At 53.0% G+C, this 23472-nt stretch overlaps 1 protein-coding gene across 1 annotated transcript in view; it reads left to right on the top strand.

Moving 5' to 3' along the window:
• Positions 1 to 23472, top strand: part of LOC147659051 (NACHT, LRR and PYD domains-containing protein 12-like) — a 487072-nt gene that overhangs the window by 390064 nt on the left and 73536 nt on the right. Inside the window, exon 16 of the mRNA XM_086952007.1 lies at positions 5103 to 5167. Coding sequence (XP_086808133.1) covers positions 5103 to 5155 — 53 coding nt within the window. The 3' untranslated portion in view covers positions 5156 to 5167. The remainder of the gene's footprint in view (positions 1 to 5102; positions 5168 to 23472) is intronic.

Here is a 23472-nt window from a genome sequence, read left to right as displayed (position 1 = left end):
CAGACCAATTTTCGAGGCATATTTAAGGTGACAAAAGTTCCCCATAGCACCGGAGTCAGGCATCACGGCCAATCCTGAAAGAACTCTGTCTCAAAATCTTAGGGTCATCGTCAGAATGAGGTGTGGAGAGGAAGATTGTAGAGTATTGACCACTTGATGAGAAATTGGAGTTGTATCCTTGTAAGCAACCACCAGCCCAACTCCTTCTACTGGTGGTGCACAGAGTTTTCCTTCTTGAAGGTTTTTGGCTTCTTGGGACATTCCTTTACAAAATGTCCGCTGATACCACAATAAAGCCATAGATTATTCTGTTGATGCTTTTCTTTCTCTTCTTTGGAAAGGGGGCCTCTAATAGTTCCAATTTGCATAGGTTTGACTCCATGTTCTTTATCACCAGATTTAACCACCTCTGCCCTGACCTGGTCAAAATGTGGTACATTGGGCTGAAATTTGCGTTGTCTTTCACCCCTTCTTTCCGTTTGTCAATAACTATCTCTAAAACAAAATCAATCAAAGCTGAAACTTCTGTAGGGCGATTTAGGATCTGTGACAAAGTATCCTTTAAGTCATCTTTCAAACACCGATAGAACAAGGTTGCCCTTTTGGCCTTTGGCCATTCAGTTTCTACAACAAGTTTGTTAAATTGGGCCAGGTAAGTGACAAGCTCTCGATTCCCTTGCATCAACTCCAGTAATTCATTATCCTTAGCCTGTGCATCCTTCCGCCGATAAAAAATTCACAAAAACTCTTTCTAGAATTTCTCGAAGGTATATAAAATTGGTGAGTCTCGGGTGACATGGGGCATTGACCATGAAGCTGCGTCTCCATTGAGATACGACAAAATGAAAGCTATACGAGATTGTGCTTCTGGGAAGACAGTGTGCCGACACATGGAGTACAATTACACTGAGTTAAGAAAATGTGGGCCTTCATTTCAAATTTGATTACCTTATTTTTCTCCTTGACTCCTATCAACTCTTGTTTAATCTCCTTAAGAATATTTCCTACGTTTTTTAAATTGAACCCTTTAGCCATTCTGCTCGGGTGAGTATTGACATTGGGCACTTCATTCTGTCAAGTGTCGTGGTTACTCACAGTGCCGACAGACCCAGGAGCAGAACGATAATATTTTCTAAATTGCACCACTGGTTTTCCCACAGCCCAGCCACGAACTGAAGAGTAAACTAGTGGCCGTGCGAACCCAGCCGAGGGAAAGGGGAATGGGACAGAGAAGAGACTGCCCGACCTTCTGGCTCTTCCACTCTACTTTATGCCTTTCTTACTCCCTCTCTCTCTTCAAGCATGAGTTGAAATCGATTTAACAGAAAATCACACCATTACTACTTTCCTTCAATTCATTCTTTACTTTCTTACTCTCTCTCTCTCTCTCTATTTCCTTACCCAGAGGGCCTATCAATCAATCAATCAATCAATCAATCAGTGAAACTTGTGAAGCGCACTACTCACCCGCTAGGGTCTCAAGGAGCTGGGGGCTGGGGGAATCACTACTGCTCGAACAGCCAGGTCTTGAGGTGTTTCCTGAAGGAGAGATGATCCTGGGTCAGCCGTAGGTGGGTGGGCAGGGAGTTCCATGTCTTGGCCGCCAGGTAGGAGAAGGATCTTCCACCGGCGGTGGTTCTGCGAATTCGTGGGACGGTGACGAGGGTGAGGCTGGAGGATCGGAGTTGGCGTGTGTGTGTGTAGAATGCGAGGCGGCTGTTGAGGTATTCGGGGCCCATGTCGTGAAGAGCCTTGTGTGCATGGGTGAGGAGTCTAAACGTGATCCTCTTGCTGACGGGGAGCCAATGCAGGTCTCTCAGATGGGCCGAGATGCGGCTGTGATGGGGGATGTCCAGGATGAGTCGTGCAGAAGCGTTCTGTATGCGCTGGAGTCTTTTCTGGAGTTTGGCTGTGGTTCCAGCGTAGAGGGCGTTCCCGTAGTCCAGTTGGTTGGTGACGAGGGCCTGGGTGACCGTCTTCCTGGTTTCGGTGGGGATCCACCTGAAGATCTTTCAGAGCATGCGCAGGGTGTTGAAACACGATGACATGACGGTGTTGAGTTGCTTGGTCATCGTGAGGGAGGGGTCCAGAATGAAGCCGAGGTTGCGAACATGGTCCGTTGGCTTGGGGGCAGCGCCCAGGGCAGGGGGCCACCAGGCAGATGAAGATGGGCCCAGGATGAGGACTTCCATCTTGTCTGAGTTCAGTTTCAGTCGGATGAGCTTCATCCATTCCGCGACGTCCTTCATCCCTTCCTGGAGGCTGGCTTTGGCGGTGGCGGGGTCGCTGGTGAGGGAGAGGATCAGCTGGGTGTCGTCAGCGTAGGAGATGATGGTTAGGTTGTGTTGGCGTGCGATGGCTGTGAGAGGGCTCATGTAGATGTTGAAGAGGGTGGGGCTGAGTGAGGATCCTTGCGGGATGCCGCAGATGACTTCGGTGGCCACGGACCGGAACGGGGGGAAGCGGACTCTTTGCGTTCTTCCAGCGAGGAATGAGATGATCCACTCCAGGGCCTTCCCTTGGATTCCAGTGTTACTGAGGCACTGTATTAGTGTGCAGTGGCATATGGCGTCGAAGGCTGCTGAGAGGTCCAGGAGGATGAGGGCAGCTGTTTCCCCATTGTCGAGCAGGGACCTGATGTCGTTGGTGGCTGCAATGAGGGCGTCGAGGGATCCGTTGGTCTCGAGGAAGGTGGAGAGTTGCTTGTTGACGGTCTTCTCGATGACTTTTGCAGGAAAAGGGAGGAGCGAGATGGGGCGGAAGTTCTCGAGGTCCGTGGGGTCCGCGGTAGGTTTCTTCAGCCGGGCGCACAGCTCTGCGTGTTTCCAGCTCCCCGGGAAGGTGGCGGAAGTGAAGGAACTGTTGATGACGTCCCGGAGTTGGGGTGCGATGATGGAGTCAGCCTTGTTGCAGACGTGGTGTGTACAGGGGTCAGTGGGGGAACCGGAGTCAATGGTGTTCATCATGCGGATAGTGTCTTCGGTGCTGACCGGGCTCCAGTTGCAAAGGGTGGTGGTGGGCGGTGCTGGTTCGGAGGTTGGGTGCGTGGTCAATGCGCCAAAGCTGTTGTGTATGTCGGCGTTCTTGCAATGAAAGAACGAGGCAAGAGAGTCGCAGAGGTCTTGCAACGGTGTGATGTCGTTGTTGCAAGCACTGGGGTTGGAGAGTTCTTTAACGATGTTGAAGAGTTCCTTGCTGTTGTGGGTGTTGTTGTCCAGGCGATCCTTGAATGTTGACCTTTTGGTGGTGCGGATCAGCTGGTGGTGTTTGCGGGTGGCGTACTTGTGGGCTGTCATGTTCTCCGTTGTCTGGTCGTGGTGCCAGGCTTTCTCAAGGGTTCGGCAGTTCTTCTTTCGGTGGTGAATCATGATGCTTGCTGCTGGGTCTGCTGGGGGAGTTCTTCAGGGGCGCGAGGTCATCGGCACAGTTGGTGAGCCACTGTGTGAGGTTGCGGGCTGCTTCGTTGGGGTCCGTTGCGCTGGTGGGAGGGTTCTGGCTGAGGGAGGTGGTGAGCTGGTCGGCGGTGATCTTGCTCTAGCTCCTGCGGGGAACCTGTTGCGGGTGGTGGTGGGTCGTGGTTCTCCTGAAGCTGAAGTGGACGCAGCTGTGATCAGTCCAGTGGAGTCCGGTGGAGTGGCTGAAGGAGATGTGCTTGCTGGAGGAGAAGACAGGGTCAAGCGTGTGTCCGGCGTAGTGGGCAGGGGTGTTCACCAGTTGCTTGAGTCTGATGTTGGCGTGGTTGTCCAGCAGGTTGGTTGTGTTGTTGTTGTTGTACTTTTCCAGGTGGAAGTTGAGGTCTCCCAGGAGGATGTAGTCTGAGGAGGTGAGGGCGTGCGGGCTGATGAAGTCTGCGACGACTTCGCTGAATTGTGTGCATGGTCCCGGGGGTCTGTAGATGAGAGTGCCTCAGAGGGTGGTCCTGGGGTCGGTGTGTATCTGGAAGTGGAGGTGCTCGGCGGCGGTGGGGGTGTCGTCGGAGTTGGTCGTGATGCGGATGGCGATGCCTCCTCCGGTCTGGTTGACGCGGTCCCTCCGGGTGATCTTGTATCTGTCCGGGATGGCTATGGCGATATCGGGCTCTGAGGAGGCGTTCATCCAGGTTTCCGTGAGAAAGGCGACGTCTGGTGATGTAGTGTCGAGCAGGTTCCAGAGTTCGACGGCGTGCCTGTGGACGGAGCGGGTGTTGAGCAGGATGCACTTGAGGTGATTGTTGCTGGTGCTCGGCTTGGCGGGTGATGTGCAGGATCGGATGCAGGAGAATTTGCAGGCTTGGCAGCTGAAGGGTCCGTGGGTACATCTCTGGTTTGCTCGGTAGCAGGCGGGGTTCTGGCCGGCGTTGAGTGCATTGAAGGTGGTGGCGTCGTTCGTTCGTCTCGTGGGCTGGCGTTGTCAGGGGCCAGGGGTCCTGGTGCTGGGCGCGGTCTAGGCGCGGATGGGCGTAGACGGGCTTGCCATTGGCGCGCCTTCGGCGCAAAATCGGCGCACTCGCTGTGCGTTCGCGTGGACTCCGCCATTAATGGCAAAGTGGGAGGGAGGAGCAGCTTGGAGGCGGGAGCGGGGAGGCGAATGGGGGTACAGAAAGGAAAAAAGGGGCAGGCCGCAGGGGAACAGCAGCGGGGAGTGGGGGAGAAGAGGCGGGAAAACAGAGGCGAGGTGCAGCAAAATACAACAAAATAACAGTCACAGGCAGTAGAAAACAGAAAGTAAATACAGGCACAAATGCAGAAAACAAGCGTAGGATCCTCAGCTGCAGGAACAGCGGCGAATCATGGGCAGAACAGACACGGGCTACCAGACCCAGAATCCTCAGCTGGGAGGCAGCGGCGAACTCGCGGCAGTAGCGGGGAGACCTGGGCACACTCACGGGGGTCCATGCAGTGTGTGGAGCGACCGGCCCTGAAGCAGGGTCAAGGGTCACTGCCTATGGTTTTGCTCCTCATCTATTCTTCACTATAAGTATTTTATTCTTTGGTAACCTGCATTATAAACAACATTTTAGCACCCTTTAACTCTGTGAGTTCATTTATTCTTTTTCACTCATTCGTTCATTCACTCTCTGCCTTACTTTCTTATCTTCTGAATTCTTCTTACTTCTCCCTTAGAAATCTTCTTGAGCCACCGCCGTCAACCAAGCAACGAAGAAATCAGGAACTGAAATATTCAATGGGTAAGTATTAATTCTTCTCTTTACATTTCTGTTTTCCTACTTACTTTAAATTAGTATTTCTCCCTAGTTCTAAATTACCGAACTAACTAACAGACGCACTGCAGGGCTCTAACCTGCGCCTAAGCCTGGCACAAAATTGCACTATTTCTATCAAACTAGACTACAGAAAGAAGGTGACTAATCTCTGAAAATCCGTTGGCGAGTGTGTGGTTCTAAAATCAACCGGTGCACTTCACAGCTGGTCTAGACCTCCAGCCCATGTCCAGGAACTCAGGACTAGACGTCAGCTTCCACCACGGTCCTCCCTGTTGGTAGTACAGGGGAGAATGCCCGGTTCCGCGCTTAGATCACCCCCGACATTTTGCGAGCGGGTGATCTTTGGAATGCCGGTTCAATGGCAGATACTGCGAGACAAAGAAGAGCTTTGATTCCTGTTTCCTGCACCATGACACCTGTCCAGGGGGTGCAGAAGAGGTGTAAATGTATAAATGTATGTAAATGTATAGGCATTTATATAGCGCACTACTTACCCGTAGGGTCCCAAGGCGCTTCGACCGCTGCAAAACCCTTCCTGGCTTCCCTGAGAGATAATGGGTATATCCAGGGTGAGACCAGGCATCCCCGGCGGTCTGGTGGGGCCGTTAGTGAAGATAAGGCAAGCTAGTGCCCAGAGTTGCCGAGTGTGATCGCTGATCAGAGTGGGCACCGAGGCGAGAGAATTATCGAGTCCGCTGACCCTGGTACAGAAACCTGCCGCACCGGGAATCGAACCCTGGTCCCGGGCCGTCCTCTGCTCTCGGGTCTGCCGCCTCTAACCAGTGAGCCTGTACTGTGCTGAGGAGGTGAGACCTGTTCAGGGGGTGCAGAGGAGTTGAGGCTGTCCTGGGCCAGGGGTGCAGTGGAGGTGCGGCCTATCCAGGAGGTCTATGCAGAGGCATTGAAGGGCGGTGTGTCGCTGGCGTCTATAAGTGACGCAGTCATATCAGTGCCCCCTAAGGTTGGAAAAGACCCTGTAAGTGTACATCTTATCGCCCTCTGCCACTGCGTAACAGTGATAATAAATTCCTGCCTGAGGCGATGCCACTCGGCTATCCCTCCTACTAGAGAAAATAGTCTCGCCTGGGAGTTTGAGATCTCGTATGAAGCTGCTGGACACACAGCCTGTGGCCTGCGTTTACGTAAATGGGCTCAACTCCGATGCCGTTCACATTGCCTGGGAGTTTGAGATCTCGTATGAAGCTGCTGGACACACAGCCTGTGGCCTGCGTTTACGTAAATGGGCTCAACTCTGATGCCGTTCAGATCGCCTGGGAGTTTGAGATCTCGTATGAAGCTGCTGGACACACAGCCTATGGCCTGCGTTCACGTAAATGGGCTCAACTCCGATGCCGTTCAGATCGCCTGGGAGTTTGAGATCTCGTATGAAGCTGCTGGACACACAGCCTGTGACCTGAGTTTACGTAAATGGGCTCAACTCCGATGCCGTTCAGATCTCCTGGGAGTTTGAGATCTCGTATGAAGCTGCTGGACACACAGCCTGTGGCCCGCATTTGCGTAAATGGGCTCAACTCTGATGCCGTTCAGATCGCCTGGGAGTTTGTGATCTCGTATGAAGCTGCTGGACATACAGCCTGTGGCCCGCATTACGTAAATGGCCTCAACTCCGATGCCGTTCAGATCGCCTGGGAGTTTGAGATCTCGTATGAAGCTGCTGGACACAGCCTATGGCCTGCGTTTACGTAAATGGGCTCAACTCCGATGCCGTTCAGATCGCCTGGGAGTTTAAGATCTCGTTTTAAGCTGCTGGACACACACCCTGTGGCCTGCATTTACGTAAATGGGCTCAACTCCGATGCCCTTCAGATCGCCTGGGAGTTTAAGATCTCGTATGAAGCTGCTGGACACACAGACTGTGGCCTGCATTTATGTAAATGGGCTCAACTCCGATGCCGTTCAGATCGCCTGGGAGTTTGAGATCTCGTATGAAGCTGCTGGACACACAGCCTGTGGCCTGCGTTTACGTAAATGGGCTCAACTCCGATGCCGTTCAGATCGCCTGGGAGTTTGAGATCTCGTATGAAGCTGCTGGACACACAGCCTGTGGCCTGCGTTTACGTAAATGGGCTCCACTCCGATGCCGTTCAGATCGCCTGGGAGTTTGAGATCTATGAAGCTGCTGGACACACAGCCTGTGGTCTGCATTCACGTAAATGGGCTCAACTCCGATGCCGTTCAGATTGCCTGGGAGTTTGAGATCTCGTATAAAGCTGCTGGACACACAGCCTGTGGCCTGCGTTTACGTAAATGGGCTCAACTCCGATGCCGTTCAAATCGCCTAAGAGTTTGAGATCTCGTATGAAGCTGCTGGACACACAGCCTGTGGCCTGCGTTTACGTAAATGGGCTCAACTCAGATGCCGTTCAGATCGCCTGGGAGTTTGAGATCTATGAAGCTGCTGGACACACAGCCTGTGGCCTGCGTTTACGTAAATGGGCTCAACTCCGATGCCGTTCAGATCGCCTGGGAGTTTGAGATCTCGTATGAAGCTGCTGGACACACAGCCTGTGGCCTGCGTTTACGTAAATGGGCTCAACTCCGATGCCGTTCGGATGGCCTGGGAGTTTGAGATCTCGTATGAAGCTGCTGGACACACAGCCTGTGGCCTGCGTTTACGTAAATGGGCTCAACTCCAATGCCGTTCAGATCGCCTGGGAGTTTGAGATCTCGTATGAAGCTGCTGGACACACAGCCTGTGGCCTGCGTTTGCATAAATGGGCTCAACTCCGATGCCGTTCAGATCGCCTGGGAGTTTGAGATCTCGTATGAAGCTGCTGGACACACAGCCTGTGGCCTGCATTACGTAAATGGGCTCAACTCCAATGCCGTTCAGATCGCCTGGGAGTTTGAGATCTTGTATGAACCTGCTGGACACACAGCCTGTGGCCTCAGTTTACGTGAATGGGCTCAACTCCGATGCCATTCAGATCGCCTGGGAGTTTGAGATCTATGAAGCTGCTGGACACACAGCCTGTGGCCTGCATTTATGTAAATGGGCTCAACTCCAATGCCGTTCAGATCGCCTGGGAGTTTGATATCTATGAAGCTTCTGTACACACTGCCTGTGGCCTGTGTTTACGTAAATGGGCTCAACTCCGATGCCGTTCAGATCGCCTGGGAGTTTGAGATCTATGAAGCTGCTGGACCCACAGCCTGTGGCCTGCATTACGTAAATGGGCTCAACTCCGATGCCGTTCAGATCGCCTGGGAGTTTGAGATCTCGTACAAAGCTGCTGGACACACAGCCTGTGGCCTGCGTTTACGTAAATGGGCTCAACTCCGATGCCCTTCAGATCGCCTGGGAGTTTGAGATCTATGAAGCTGCTGGACACACAGCCTGTGGCCTGCGTTTACGTAAATGGGCTCAACTCCGAGGCCGTTCAGATCGCCTGGGATTTTGAGATCTCATATGAAGCTGCTGGACACACAGCCTGTGGCCTGCGTTTACGTAAATGGGCTCAACTCCGATGCCGTTCAGATCGCCTGGGAGTTTGAGATCTCGTATGAAGCCGCTGGACACACAGCCTGTGGCCTGCGTTTACTTAAATGGGCTCAACTCATATGCCATTTAGATCGCCTGGGAGTTTCAGATCTCGTATGAAGCTGCTGGACACACAGCCTGTGGCCTGCATTACTTAAATGGGCTCAACTCCGATGCCGTTCAGATCGCCTGGGAGTTTGTGATCTCGTATGAACCTGCTGGACACACAGCCTGTGGCCTGAGTTTACGTGAATGGGCTCAACTCCGATGCCGTTCAGATCGCCTGGGAGTTTGAGATCTATGAATCTGCTGGACACACAGCCTGTGGCCTGCATTTACGTAAATGGGCTCAACACCGAGGCCGTTCAGATCGCCTGGGAGTTTGAGCTCTCGTATGAAGCTGCTGGACACACAGCCTGTGGCCTGCATTTACGTAAATGGGCTCAACTCCGATGCCGTTCAGATCGCCTGGGAGTTTGAGAACTCGTATGAAGCTGCTGGACACACAGCCTGTGGCCTGCATTACGTAAATGGGCTCAACTCCGAGGCCGTTCAGATCGCCTGGGATTTTGAGATCTCATATGAAGCTGCTGGACACACAGCCTGTGGCCTGCGTTTACGTAAATGGGCTCAACTCCAGTGCCGTTCAGATCGCCTGGGAGTTTGAGATCTCGTATGAAGCCGCTGGGCACACAGCCTGTGGCCTGCGTTTACGTGAATGGGCTCAACTCCGATGCCCTTCAGATCGCCTGGGAGTTTGAGATCTATGAAGCTGCTGTACACACAGCCTGTGGCCTGCGTTTACGTGAATGGGCTCAACTCCGATGCCCTTCAGATCGGCTGGGAGTTTGAGATCTATGAAGCTGCTGTACACACAGCCTGTGGCCTGCGTTTACGTAAATGGGCTCAACTCCGATGCCGTTCAGATCGCCTGGGAATTTGAGAACTCGTATGAAGCTGCTGGACACACAGCCTGTGGCCTGCATTACGTAAATGGGCTCAACTCCGAGGCCGTTCAGATCGCCTGGGATTTTGAGATCTCATATGAAGCTGCTGGACACAGCCTGTGGCCTGCGTTTACGTAAATGGGCTCAACTCCAATGCCGTTCAGATCGCCTGGGAGTTTGAGATCTCGTATGAAGCCGCTGGGCACACAGCCTGTGGCCTGCGTTTACGTAAATGGGCTCAACTCCGATGCCCTTCAGATCGCCTGGGAGTTTGAGATCTATGAAGCTGCTGTACACACAGCCTGTGGCCTGCGTTTACGTGAATGGGCTCAACTCCGATGCCCTTCAGATCGGCTGGGAGTTTGAGATCTATGAAGCTGCTGTACACACAGCCTGTGGCCTGTGTTTACGTGAATGGGCTCAACTCCACTGCCGTTCAGATCGCCTGGGAGTTTGAGATCTCGTATGAAGCTGCTGGACACACAGCCTGTGGCCGGCGTTTACGTAAATGGGCTCAACTCCAATGCCGTTCAGATCGCCTGGGAATTTGAGAACTCGTATGAAGCTGCTGGACACACAGCCTGTGGCCTGCATTACGTAAATGGGCTCAACTCCGATGCCGTTCAGATCCCCTGGGAGTTTGAGATCTTGTATGAAGCTGCTGGACACACAGCCTGTGGCCAGCATTTATGTAAATGGGCTCAACTCCAAAGCCGTTCAGATCGCCTGGGAGTTTGAGATCTCGTATGAAGCTGCTGGACACACAGCCTGTGGCCTGCGTTTACGTAAATGGGCTCAACTCCGATGCCGTTCAGATCACCTGGGAGCTTGAGATCTCGTATGAACCTGCTGGACACACAGCCTGTGGCCTGCATTTACGTAAATGGGCTCAACTCCGATGCCCTTTAGATCGCCTGGGAGTTTGAGATCTCGTTTGAAGCTGCTGGACACACAGCCTGTGGCCTGCGTTTACGTAAATGGGCTCAACTCCGATGCCTTTTAGATCGCCTGAGAGTTTGAGATCTCGTATGAAGCTGCTGGACACACAGCCTGTGGCCTGCATTCACGTAAATGGGCTCAACTCCGAGGCCGTTCAGATCGCCTGGGATTTTGAGATCTCATATGAAGCTGCTGGACACACAGCCTGTGGCCTGCATTTACGTAAATGGGCTCAACTCCGATGCCGTTCAGATCGCCTGGGAGTTTGAGATCTCGTATGAAGCTCCAGGACACAGAGCCTGTGGCCTGCATTTACGTAAATGGGCTCAACTCCGATGCCGTTCAGATCGCCTGGGAGTTTGAGATCTCGGCTGAAGCTGCTGGACACACAGCCTGTGGCCTGCGTTTATGTAAATGGGCTCAACTCCGATGCCGTTCAGATCGCCTGGGAGTTTGAGATCTCGTATGAAGCCGCTAGACACACAGCCTGTGGCCTGCGTTTACTCAAATGGGCTCAACTCCGATGCCATTCAGATCACCTGGGAGTTTGAGATCTCGTATGAAGCTGCTGGACACACAGCCTGTGGCCTGCATTACGTAAATGGGCTCAACTCCGATGCCGTTCAGATCGCCTGGGAGTTTGAGATCTCGTATGAACGTGCTGGACACACAGCCTGTGGCCTGAGTTTACGTGAATGGGCTCAACTCCGATGCCGTTCAGATCGCCTGGGAGTTTGAGATCTATGAAGCTGCTGGACACACAGCCTGTGGCCTGCATTTAGGTGAATGGGCTCAACTCTGATGCCGTTCAGATCGCCTGGGAGTTTGAGATCTCGTATGAAGCTGCTGGACACACAGCCTGTGGCCTGCGTTTACGTAAATGGGCTCAACTCCCATGCCGTTCAGATCGCCTGGGAGTTTGAGATCTCGTACAAAGCTGCTGGACACACAGCCTGTGGCCTGCGTTTACGTAAATGGGCTCAACTCCGATGCCCTTCAGATCGCCTGGGAGTTTGAGATCTATGAAGCTGCTGGACACACAGCCTGTGGCCTGCGTTTACGTAAATGGGCTCAACTCCGAGGCCGTTCAGATCGCCTGGGATTTTGAGATCTCGAATGAAGCCGCTGGACACACAGCCTGTGGCCTGCGTTTACTTAAATGGGCTCAACTCTGATGCCGTTCAGATCGCCTGGGAGTTTGTGATCTCGTATGAACCTGCTGGACACACAGCCTGTGGCCTGAGTTTACGTGAATGGGCTCAACTCCGATGCCGTTCAGATCGCCTGGGAGTTTGAGATCTATGAATCTGCTGGACACACAGCCTGTGGTCTGCATTTACGTAAATGGGCTCAACTCCGAGGCCGTTCAGATTGCCTGGGATTTTATGATCTCATATGAAGCTGCTGGACACACAGCCTGTGGCCTAGGTTTACGTAAATGGGCTCAACTCCGATGCCGTTCAGATCGCCTGGGAGTTTGAGATCTCGTATGAAGCCGCTGGACACACAGCCTGTGGCCTGCGTTTACTCAAATGGGCTCAACTCCGATGCCATTCAGATCACCTGGGAGTTTGAGATCTCGTATGAAGCTGCTGGACACACAGCCTGTGGCCTGCATTATGTAAATGGGCTCAACTCCGATGCCGTTCAGATCGCCTGGGAGTTTGAGATCTCGTATGAACGTGCTGGACACACAGCCTGTGGCCTGAGTTTACGTGAATGGGCTCAACTCCGATGCCGTTCAGATCGCCTGGGAGTTTGAGATCTATGAAGCTGCTGGACCCACAGCCTGTGGCCTGCATTACGTAAATGGGCTCAACTCCGATGCCGTTCAGATCGCCTGGGAGTTTGAGATCTCGTACAAAGCTGCTGGACACACAGCCTGTGGCCTGCGTTTACGTAAATGGGCTCAACTCCGATGCCCTTCAGATCGCCTGGGAGTTTGAGATCTATGAAGCTGCTGGACACACAGCCTGTGGCCTGCGTTTACGTAAATGGGCTCAACTCCGAGGCCGTTCAGATCGCCTGGGATTTTGAGATCTCATATGAAGCTGCTGGACACACAGCCTGTGGCCTGCGTTTACGTAAATGGGCTCAACTCCGATGCCGTTCAGATCGCCTGGGAGTTTGAGATCTCGTATGAAGCCGCTGGACACACAGCCTGTGGCCTGCGTTTACTTAAATGGGCTCAACTCATATGCCATTTAGATCGCCTGGGAGTTTCAGATCTCGTATGAAGCTGCTGGACACACAGCCTGTGGCCTGCATTACTTAAATGGGCTCAACTCCGATGCCGTTCAGATCGCCTGGGAGTTTGTGATCTCGTATGAACCTGCTGGACACACAGCCTGTGGCCTGAGTTTACGTGAATGGGCTCAACTCCGATGCCGTTCAGATCGCCTGGGAGTTTGAGATCTATGAATCTGCTGGACACACAGCCTGTGGCCTGCATTTACGTAAATGGGCTCAACACCGAGGCCGTTCAGATCGCCTGGGAGTTTGAGCTCTCGTATGAAGCTGCTGGACACACAGCCTGTGGCCTGCATTTACGTAAATGGGCTCAACTCCGATGCCGTTCAGATCGCCTGGGAGTTTGAGAAGTCGTATGAAGCTGCTGGACACACAGCCTGTGGCCTGCATTACGTAAATGGGCTCAACTCCGAGGCCGTTCAGATCGCCTGGGATTTTGAGATCTCATATGAAGCTGCTGGACACACAGCCTGTGGCCTGCGTTTACGTAAATGGGCTCAACTCCAGTGCCGTTCAGATCGCCTGGGAGTTTGAGATCTCGTATGAAGCCGCTGGGCACACAGCCTGTGGCCTGCGTTTACGTAAATGGGCTCAACTCCGATGCCCTTCAGATCGCCTGGGAGTTTGAGATCTCGAATGAAGCCGCTGGACACACAGCCTGTGGCCTGCGTTTACTTAAATGGGCTCAACTCTGATGCCGTTCAGATCGCCTGGGAGTTTGTGATCTCGTATGAACCTGCTGGACACACAGCCTGTGGCCTAAGTTTACGTGAATGGGCTCAACTCCGATGCCGTTCAGATCGCCTGGGAGTTTGAGATCTATGAATCTGCTGGACACACAGCCTGTGGTCTGCATTTACGTAAATGGGCTCAACTCCGAGGCCGTTCAGATTGCATGGGATTTTGAGATCTCATATGAAGCTGCTGGACACACAGCCTGTGGCCTAGGTTTACGTAAATGGGCTCAACTCCGATGCCGTTCAGATCGCCTGGGAGTTTGAGATCTCGTATGAAGCCGCTGGACACACAGCCTGTGGCCTGCGTTTACTCAAATGGGCTCAACTCCGATGCCATTCAGATCACCTGGGAGTTTGAGATCTCGTATGAAGCTGCTGGACACACAGCCTGTGGCCTGCATTACGTAAATGGGCTCAACTCCGATGCCGTTCAGATCGCCTGGGAGTTTGAGATCTCGTATGAACGTGCTGGACACACAGCCTGTGGCCTGAGTTTACGTGAATGGGCTCAACTCCGATGCCGTTCAGATCGCCTGGGAGTTTGAGATCTATGAAGCTGCTGGACCCACAGCCTGTGGCCTGCATTACGTAAATGGGCTCAACTCCGATGCCGTTCAGATCGCCTGGGAGTTTGAGATCTCGTACAAAGCTGCTGGACACACAGCCTGTGGCCTGCGTTTACGTAAATGGGCTCAACTCCGATGCCCTTCAGATCGCCTGGGAGTTTGAGATCTATGAAGCTGCTGGACACACAGCCTGTGGCCTGCGTTTACGTAAATGGGCTCAACTCCGAGGCCGTTCAGATCGCCTGGGATTTTGAGATCTCATATGAAGCTGCTGGACACACAGCCTGTGGCCTGCGTTTACGTAAATGGGCTCAACTCCGATGCCGTTCAGATCGCCTGGGAGTTTGAGATCTCGTATGAAGCCGCTGGACACACAGCCTGTGGCCTGCGTTTACTTAAATGGGCTCAACTCATATGCCATTTAGATCGCCTGGGAGTTTCAGATCTCGTATGAAGCTGCTGGACACACAGCCTGTGGCCTGCATTACTTAAATGGGCTCAACTCCGATGCCGTTCAGATCGCCTGGGAGTTTGTGATCTCGTATGAACCTGCTGGACACACAGCCTGTGGCCTGAGTTTACGTGAATGGGCTCAACTCCGATGCCGTTCAGATCGCCTGGGAGTTTGAGATCTATGAATCTGCTGGACACACAGCCTGTGGCCTGCATTTACGTAAATGGGCTCAACTCCGATGCCGTTCAGATCGCCTGGGAGTTTGAGAAGTCGTATGAAGCTGCTGGACACACAGCCTGTGGCCTGCATTACGTAAATGGGCTCAACTCCGAGGCCGTTCAGATCGCCTGGGATTTTGAGATCTCATATGAAGCTGCTGGACACACAGCCTGTGGCCTGCGTTTACGTAAATGGGCTCAACTCCAGTGCCGTTCAGATCGCCTGGGAGTTTGAGATCTCGTATGAAGCCGCTGGGCACACAGCCTGTGGCCTGCGTTTACGTAAATGGGCTCAACTCCGATGCCCTTCAGATCGCCTGGGAGTTTGAGATCTATGAAGCTGCTGTACACAGCCTGTGGCCTGCGTTTACGTGAATGGGCTCAACTCCGATGCCCTTCAGATCGGCTGGGAGTTTGAGATCTATGAAGCTGCTGTACACACAGCCTGTGGCCTGCGTTTACGTAAATGGGCTCAACTCCGATGCCCTTCAGATCGCCTGGGAATTTGAGAACTCGTATGAAGCTGCTGGACACACAGCCTGTGGCCTGCATTACGTAAATGGGCTCAACTCCGAGGCCGTTCAGATCGCCTTGGATTTTGAGATCTCATATGAAGCTGCTGGACACACAGCCTGTGGCCTGCGTTTACGTAAATGGGCTCAACTCCAATGCCGTTCAGATCGCCTGGGAGTTTGAGATCTCGTATGAAGCCGCTGGGCACACAGCCTGTGGCCTGCGTTTACGTAAATGGGCTCAACTCCGATGCCCTTCAGATCGCCTGGGAGTTTGAGATCTATGAAGCTGCTGTACACACAGCCTGTGGCCTGCGTTTACGTGAATGGGCTCAACTCCGATGCCCTTCAGATCGGCTGGGAGTTTGAGATCTATGAAGCTGCTGTACACACAGCCTGTGGCCTGCGTTTACGTGAATGGGCTCAACTCCAATGCCGTTCAGATCGCCTGGGAGTTTGAGATCTCGTATGAAGCTGCTGGACACACAGCCTGTGGCCTGCATTACGTAAATGGGCTCAACTCCGATGCCGTTCAGATCCCCTGGGAGTTTGAGATCTTGTATGAAGCTGCTGGACACACAGCCTGTGGCCAGCATTTATGTAAATGGGCTCAACTCCAAAGCCGTTCAGATCGCCTGGGAGTTTGAGATCTCGTATGAAGCTGCTGGACACACAGCCTGTGGCCTGCATTTACGTAAATGGGCTCAACTCCGATGCCCTTTAGATCGCCTGGGAGTTTGAGATCTCGTATGAAGCTGCTGGACACACAGCCTGTGGCCTGCGTTTACGTAAATGGGCTCAACTCCGATGCCTTTTAGATCGCCTGAGAGTTTGAGATCTCGTATGAAGCTGCTGGACACACAGCCTGTGGCCTGCATTTACGTAAATGGGCTCAACTCCGAGGCCGTTCAGATCGCCTGGGATTTTGAGATCTCATATGAAGCTGCTGGACACACAGCCTGTGGTCTGCATTTACGTAAATGGGCTCAACTCCGATGCCGTTCAGATCACCTGGGAGTTTGAGATCTCGTATGAAGCTCCAGGACACACAGCCTGTGGCCTGCATTTACGTAAATGGGCTCAACTCCGATGCCGTTCAGATCGCCTGGGAGTTTGAGATCTCGGCTGAAGCTGCTGGACACACAGCCTGTGGCCTGCGTTTATGTAAATGGGCTCAACTCCGATGCCGTTCAGATCGCCTGGGAGTTTGAGATCTCGTATGAAGCCGCTGGACACACAGCCTGTGGCCTGCGTTTACTCAAATGGGCTCAACTCCGATGCCATTCAGATCACCTGGGAGTTTGAGATCTCGTATGAAGCTGCTGGACACACAGCCTGTGGCCTGCATTACGTAAATGGGCTCAACTCCGATGCCGTTCAGATCGCCTGGGAGTTTGAGATCTCGTATGAACGTGCTGGACACACAGCCTGTGGCCTGAGTTTACGTGAATGGGCTCAACTCCGATGCCGTTCAGATCGCCTGGGAGTTTTAGATCTATGAAGCTGCTGGACCCACAGCCTGTGGCCTGCATTTACGTAAATGGGCTCAACTCCGATGCCCTTCAGATCGCCTGGGAGTTTGAGATCTATGAAGCTGCTGGACACACAGCCTGTGGCCTGCGTTTACGTAAATGGGCTCAACTCCGATGCCCTTCAGATCGCCTGGGAGTTTGAGATCTCGTATGAAGCTGCTGGACACACAGCCTGTGGCCTGCATTTACGTAAATGGGCTCAACTCCGATGCCGTTCAGATCGCCTGGGAGTTTGAGATCTCGTATGAAGCTGCTGGACACACAGCCTGTGGCCTGCATTCACGTGAATGGGCTCAACTCCGATGCCCTTCAGATCGCCTGGGAGTTTGAGATCTCGTATGAAGCTGCTGGACACACAGCCTGTGGCCTGCATTTACATAAATGGGCTCAACTCCGATGCCGTTCAGATCGCCTGGGAGTTTGAGATCTCGTATGAAGCTGCTGGACACACAGCCTGTGGCCTGCATTTACGTAAATGGGCTCAACTCCGATGCCGTTCAGATCGCCTGGGAGTTTGAGATCTCGTATGAAGCTGCTGGACACACAGCCTGTGGCCTGCATTTACATAAATGGGCTCAACTCCGATGCCGTTCAGATCGCCTGGGAGTTTGTGATCTCGTATGAACCTGCTGGACACACAGCCTGTGGCCTGAGTTTACGTGAATGGGCTCAACTCCGATGCCGTTCAGATCGCCTGGGAGTTTGAGATCTATGAATCTGCTGGACACACAGCCTGTGGCCTGCATTTACGTGAATGGGCTCAACTCCGATGCCGTTCAGATCGCCTGGGAGTTTGAGATCTCGTATGAAGCTGCTGGACACACAGCCTGTGGCCTTCGTTTACGTAAATGGGCTCAACTCCGATGCCATTCAGATCGCCTGGGAGTTTGAGATCTATGAAGCTGCTGTACACACAGCCTGTGGCCTGCGTTTACATAAATGGGCTCAACTCCGATGCCCTTCAGATCGCCTGGGAGTTTGAGATCTCGTATGAAGCTGCTGGACACACAGCCTGTGGCCTGCGTTTACGTAAATGGGCTCAACTCCGATGCCGTTCAGATCGCCTGGGAGTTTGAGATCTCGTATGAAGCTGCTGGACACACAGCCTATGGCCTGCATCACGTAAATGGGCTCAACTCTGATGCCGTTCAGATCGCCTGGGAGTTTGAGATCTCGTATGAAGCTGCTGGACACACAGCCTGTGGCCTGCGTTTACCTAAATGGGCTCAACTCTGATGCCGTTCAGATCGCCTGGGAGTTTGAGATCTCGTATGAAGCTGCTGGACACACAGCCTGTGGCCTGCATTTATGTAAATGGGCTCAACTCCGATGCCGTTCAGATCGCCTGGGAGTATGAGATCTCGTATGAAGCTGCTGGACACACAGCCTGTGGCCTGCATTACGTAAATGGGCTCAACTCTGATGCCGTTCAGATCCCCTGGGAGTTTGAGATCTCGTATGAAGCTGCTGGACACACAGCCTGTGGCCAGCATTTATGTAAATGGGCTCAACTCCGATGCCGTTCAGATCGCCTGGGAGTTTGAGATCTCGTATGAAGCTGCTGGACACACAGCCTGTGGCCTGCGTTTATGTAAATTGGCTCAACTCCGATGCCGTTCAGATCGCCTGGGAGTTTGAGATCTCGTATGAACCTGCTGGACACACAGCCTGTGGCCTGAGTTTACGTGAATGGGCTCAACTCCGATGCCGTTCAGATCGCCTGGGAGTTTGAGATCTATGAAGCTGCTGGACACACAGCCTGTGGCCTGCATTACGTAAATGGGCTCAACTCCGATGCCGTTCAGATCGCCTGGGAGTTTGAGATCTCGTATGAAGCTGCTGGACACACAGCCTATGGCCTGCATCACGTAAATGGGCTCAACTCCGATGCCGTTCAGATCGCCTGGGAGTTTGAGATCTGTGAAGCCGCTGGACACACAACCTGTGGCCTGCATTACGTAAATGGGCTCAACTCTGATGCCCTTCAGATCGCCTGGGAGTTTGAGATCTATGAAGCTGCTGGACACACAGCCTGTGGCCTGCGTTTACGTAAATGGGCTCAACTCCGATGCATATCAGATCGCCTGGGAGTTTGAGATCTCGTATGAACCTGCTGGACACACAGCCTATGGCCTGCGTTTACGTAAATGGGCTCAACTCCGATGCCCTTCAGATCGCCTGGGAGTTTGAGATCTCGGCTGAAGCTGCTGGACACACAGCCTGTGTTCTGCGTTTACGTAAATGGGCTCAACTCCGATGCCGTTCAGATCGCCTGGGAGTTTGAGATCTCGTATGAAGCTGCTGGACACACAGCCTGTGGCCTGCATTACGTAAATGGGCTCAACTCCAATGCCGTTCAGATCGCCTGGGAGTTTAAGATCTCGTATGAAGCTGCTGGACACACAGCCTGTGGCCAGCATTTATGTAAATGGGCTCAACTCCGATGCCCTTCAGATCGCCTGGGAGTTTGAGATCTCGTATGAAGCTGCTGGACACACAGCCTATGGCCTGCGTTTACGTAAATGGGCTCAACTCCGATGCCATTCAGATCGCCTGGGAGTTTGAGATCTTGTATGAAGCTGCTGGACACACAGCCTGGGGCCTGCATTACGTAAAAGGGCTCAACTCAGATGCCGTTCAGATCGCCTGGGAGTTTGAGATCTCGTATGAACCTGCTGGACACACAGCCTGTGGCCTGAGTTTACGTGAATGGGCTCAACTCCGATGCCGTTCAGATCGCCTGGGAGTTTGAGATCTATGAAGCTGCTGGACACACAGCCTGTGGCCTGCATTTACGTGAATGGGCTCAACTCCGATGCCGTTCAGATCACCTGGGAGTTTGAGATCTCGTATGAAGCTGCTGGACACACAGCCTGTGGCCTGCGTTTACGTAAATGGGCTCAACTCCGATGCCGTTCAGATCGCCTGGGAGTTTGAGATCTCGTATGAAGTGCTGGACACACAGCCTCTGGCCTGCGTTTACGTAAATGGGCTCAACTCCGATGCCCTTCAGATCGCCTGGGAGTTTGAGATCTCGTATGAAGCTGCTGGACACACAGCCTGTGGCCTGCGTTTACGTAAATGGGCTCAACTCCGATGCCGTTCAGATCGCCTGGGAGTTTGAGATCTATGAAGCTGCTGTACACACAGCCTGTGGCCTGCGTTTACATAAATGGGCTCAACTCCGATGCCGTTCAGATCGCCTGGGAGTTTGAGATCTCGTATGAAGCTGCTGGACACACAGCCTGTGGCATGCGTTTATGTAAATGGGCTCAACTCCGATGCCCTACAGATCGCCTGGGAGTTTGAGATCTATGAAGCTGCTCTACACACAGCCTGTGGCCTGCGTTTACATAAATGGGCTCAACTCCGATGCCGTTCAGATCGTCTGGGAGTTTGAGATCTATGAAGCTGCTGGACCCACAGCCTGTGGCCTGCGTTTACGTAAATGGGCTCAACTCCGAAGCCGTTCAGATCGCCTGGGAGTTTGAGATCTCGTATGAAGCTGCTGGACACACAGCCTATGGCCTGCATCACGTAAATGGGCTCAACTCCGATGCCGTTCAGATCGCCTGGGAGTTTGAGATCTCGTATGAAGCTGCTGGACACACAGCCTGTGGCCGGCGTTTACGTAAATGGGCTCAACTCCGATGCCGTTCAGATCGCCTGGGAGTTTGAGATCTCGTATGAAGCTGCTGGACACACAGCCTGTGGCCTGTGTGTACGTAAATGGGCTCAACTCCGATGCAGTTCAGATCGCCTGGGAGTTTGAGATCTCGATATGAAGCTGCTGGACACACAGCCTGTGGCCGGCGTTTACCTAAATGGGCTCAACTCCGATGCCGTTCAGATCGCCTGGGAGTTTTAGATCTCGTATGAAGCTGCTGGACACACAGCCTGTGGCCTGCGTTTATGTAAATGGGCTCAACTCCGATGCCGTTCAGATCGCCTGGGAGTTTGAGATCTCGTATGAATTTGCTGGACACACAGCCTGTGGCCTGCATTACGTAAATGGGCTCAACTCTGATGCCGTTCAGATCGCCTGGGAGTTTGTGATCTCGTATGAACCTGCTGGACACACAGCCTGTGGCCTGAGTTTACGTGAATGGGCTCAACTCCGATGCCGTTCAGATCGCCTGGGAGTTTGAGATCTATGAATCTGCTGGACACACAGCCTGTGGCCTGCATTTACGTAAATGGGCTCAACTCCGAGGCCGTTCAGATCGCCTGGGATTTTGAGATCTCATATGAACCTGCTGGACACACAGCCTGTGGCCTGAGTTTACGTGAATGGGCTCAACTCCGATGCCGTTCAGATCGCCTGGGAGTTTGAGATCTATGAATCTGCTGGACACACAGCCTGTGGCCTGCATTTACGTAAATGGGCTCAACTCCGAGGCCGTTCAGATCGCCTGGGATTTTGAGATCTCATATGAAGCTGCTGGACACACAGCCTGTGGCCTAGGTTTACGTAAATGGGCTCAACTCCTATGCCGTTCAGATCGCCTGGGAGTTTGAGATCTCGTATGAAGCCGCTGGACACACAGCCTGTGGCCTGCGTTTACTCAAATGGGCTCAACTCCGATGCCATTCAGATCACCTGGGAGTTTGAGATCTCGTATGAACCTGCTGGACACACAGCCTGTGGCCTGCATTACGTAAATGGGCTCAACTCCGATGCCGTTCAGATCGCCTGGCAGTTTGAGATCTCGTATGAACGTGCTGGACACACAGCCTGTGGCCTGAGTTTACGTGAATGGGCTCAACTCCGATGCCGTTCAGATCGCCTGGGAGTTTGAGATCTATGAAGCTGCTGGACACACAGCCTGTGGCCTGCATTTACGTGAATGGGCTCAACTCCGATGCCGTTCAGATCGCCTGGGAGTTTGAGATTCCGTATGAGACTGCTGGACACACAGCCTGTGGCCTGCGTTTACGTAAATGGGCTCAACTCCGATGCCGTTCAGATCGCCTGGGAGTTTGTGATCTCGTATGAACCTGCTGGACACACAGCCTGTGGCCTGAGTTTACGTGAATGGGCTCAACTCCGATGCCGTTCAGATCGCCTGGGAGTTTGAGATCTATGAATCTGCTGGACACACAGCCTGTGGCCTGCATTTACGTAAATGGGCTCAACACCGAGGCCGTTCAGATCGCCTGGGAGTTTGAGCTCTCGTATGAAGCTGCTGGACACACAGCCTGTGGCCTGCATTTACGTAAATGGGCTCAACTCCGATGCCGTTCAGATCGCCTGGGAGTTTGAGAACTCGTATGAAGCTGCTGGACACACAGCCTGTGGCCTGCATTACGTAAATGGGCTCAACTCCGAGGCCGTTCAGATCGCCTGGGATTTTGAGATCTCATATGAAGCTGCTGGACACACAGCCTGTGGCCTGCGTTTACGTAAATGGGCTCAACTCCAGTGCCGTTCAGATCGCCTGGGAGTTTGAGATCTCGTATGAAGCCGCTGGGCACACAGCCTGTGGCCTGCGTTTACGTAAATGGGCTCAACTCCGATGCCCTTCAGATCGCCTGGGAGTTTGAGATCTATGAAGCTGCTGTACACACAGCCTGTGGCCTGCGTTTACGTGAATGGGCTCAACTCCGATGCCCTTCAGAACGGCTGGGAGTTTGAGATCTATGAATCTGCTGGACACACAGCCTGTGGCCTGCATTTACGTGAATGGGCTCAACTCCGATGCCGTTCAGATCGCCTGGGAGTTTGAGATCTCGTATGAAGCTGCTGGACACACAGCCTGTGGCCTGCGTTTACGTAAATGGGCTCAACTCCGATGCCATTCAGATCGCCTGGGAGTTTGAGATCTATGAAGCTGCTGTACACACAGCCTGTGGCCTGCGTTTACATAAATGGGCTCAACTCCGATGCCCTTCAGATCGCCTGGGAGTTTGAGATCTCGTATGAAGCTGCTGGACACACAGCCTGTGGCCTGCGTTTACGTAAATGGGCTCAACTCCGATGCCGTTCAGATCGCCTGGGAGTTTGAGATCTCGTATGAAGCTGCTGGACACACAGCCTATGGCCTGCATCACGTAAATGGGCTCAACTCTGATGCCGTTCAGATCGCCTGGGAGTTTGAGATCTCGTATGAAGCTGCTGGACACACAGCCTGTGGCCTGCGTTTACCTAAATGGGCTCAACTCCGATGCCGTTCAGATCGCCTGGGAGTTTGAGATCTCGTATGAAGCTGCTGGACACACAGCCTGTGGCCTGCATTTATGTAAATGGGCTCAACTCCGATGCCGTTCAGATCGCCTGGGAGTATGAGATCTCGTATGAAGCTGCTGGACACACAGCCTGTGGCCTGCATTACGTAAATGGGCTCAACTCTGATGCCGTTCAGATCCCCTGGGAGTTTGAGATCTCGTATGAAGCTGCTGGACACACAGCCTGTGGCCAGCATTTATGTAAATGGGCTCAACTCCGATGCCGTTCAGATCGCCTGGGAGTTTGAGATCTCGTATGAAGCTGCTGGACACACAGCCTGTGGCCTGCGTTTATGTAAATTGGCTCAACTCCGATGCCGTTCAGATCGCCTGGGAGTTTGAGATCTCGTATGAACCTGCTGGACACACAGCCTGTGGCCTGAGTTT

This window comes from Lissotriton vulgaris, unplaced genomic scaffold, assembly GCF_964263255.1.
Source record: "Lissotriton vulgaris unplaced genomic scaffold, aLisVul1.2 SCAFFOLD_787, whole genome shotgun sequence".
Lineage (NCBI taxonomy): Eukaryota > Metazoa > Chordata > Amphibia > Caudata > Salamandridae > Lissotriton > Lissotriton vulgaris.
The sequence above is the reverse complement of the archived record's forward strand: the minus strand, read 5'-3'. Positions and strand labels throughout refer to the sequence as shown.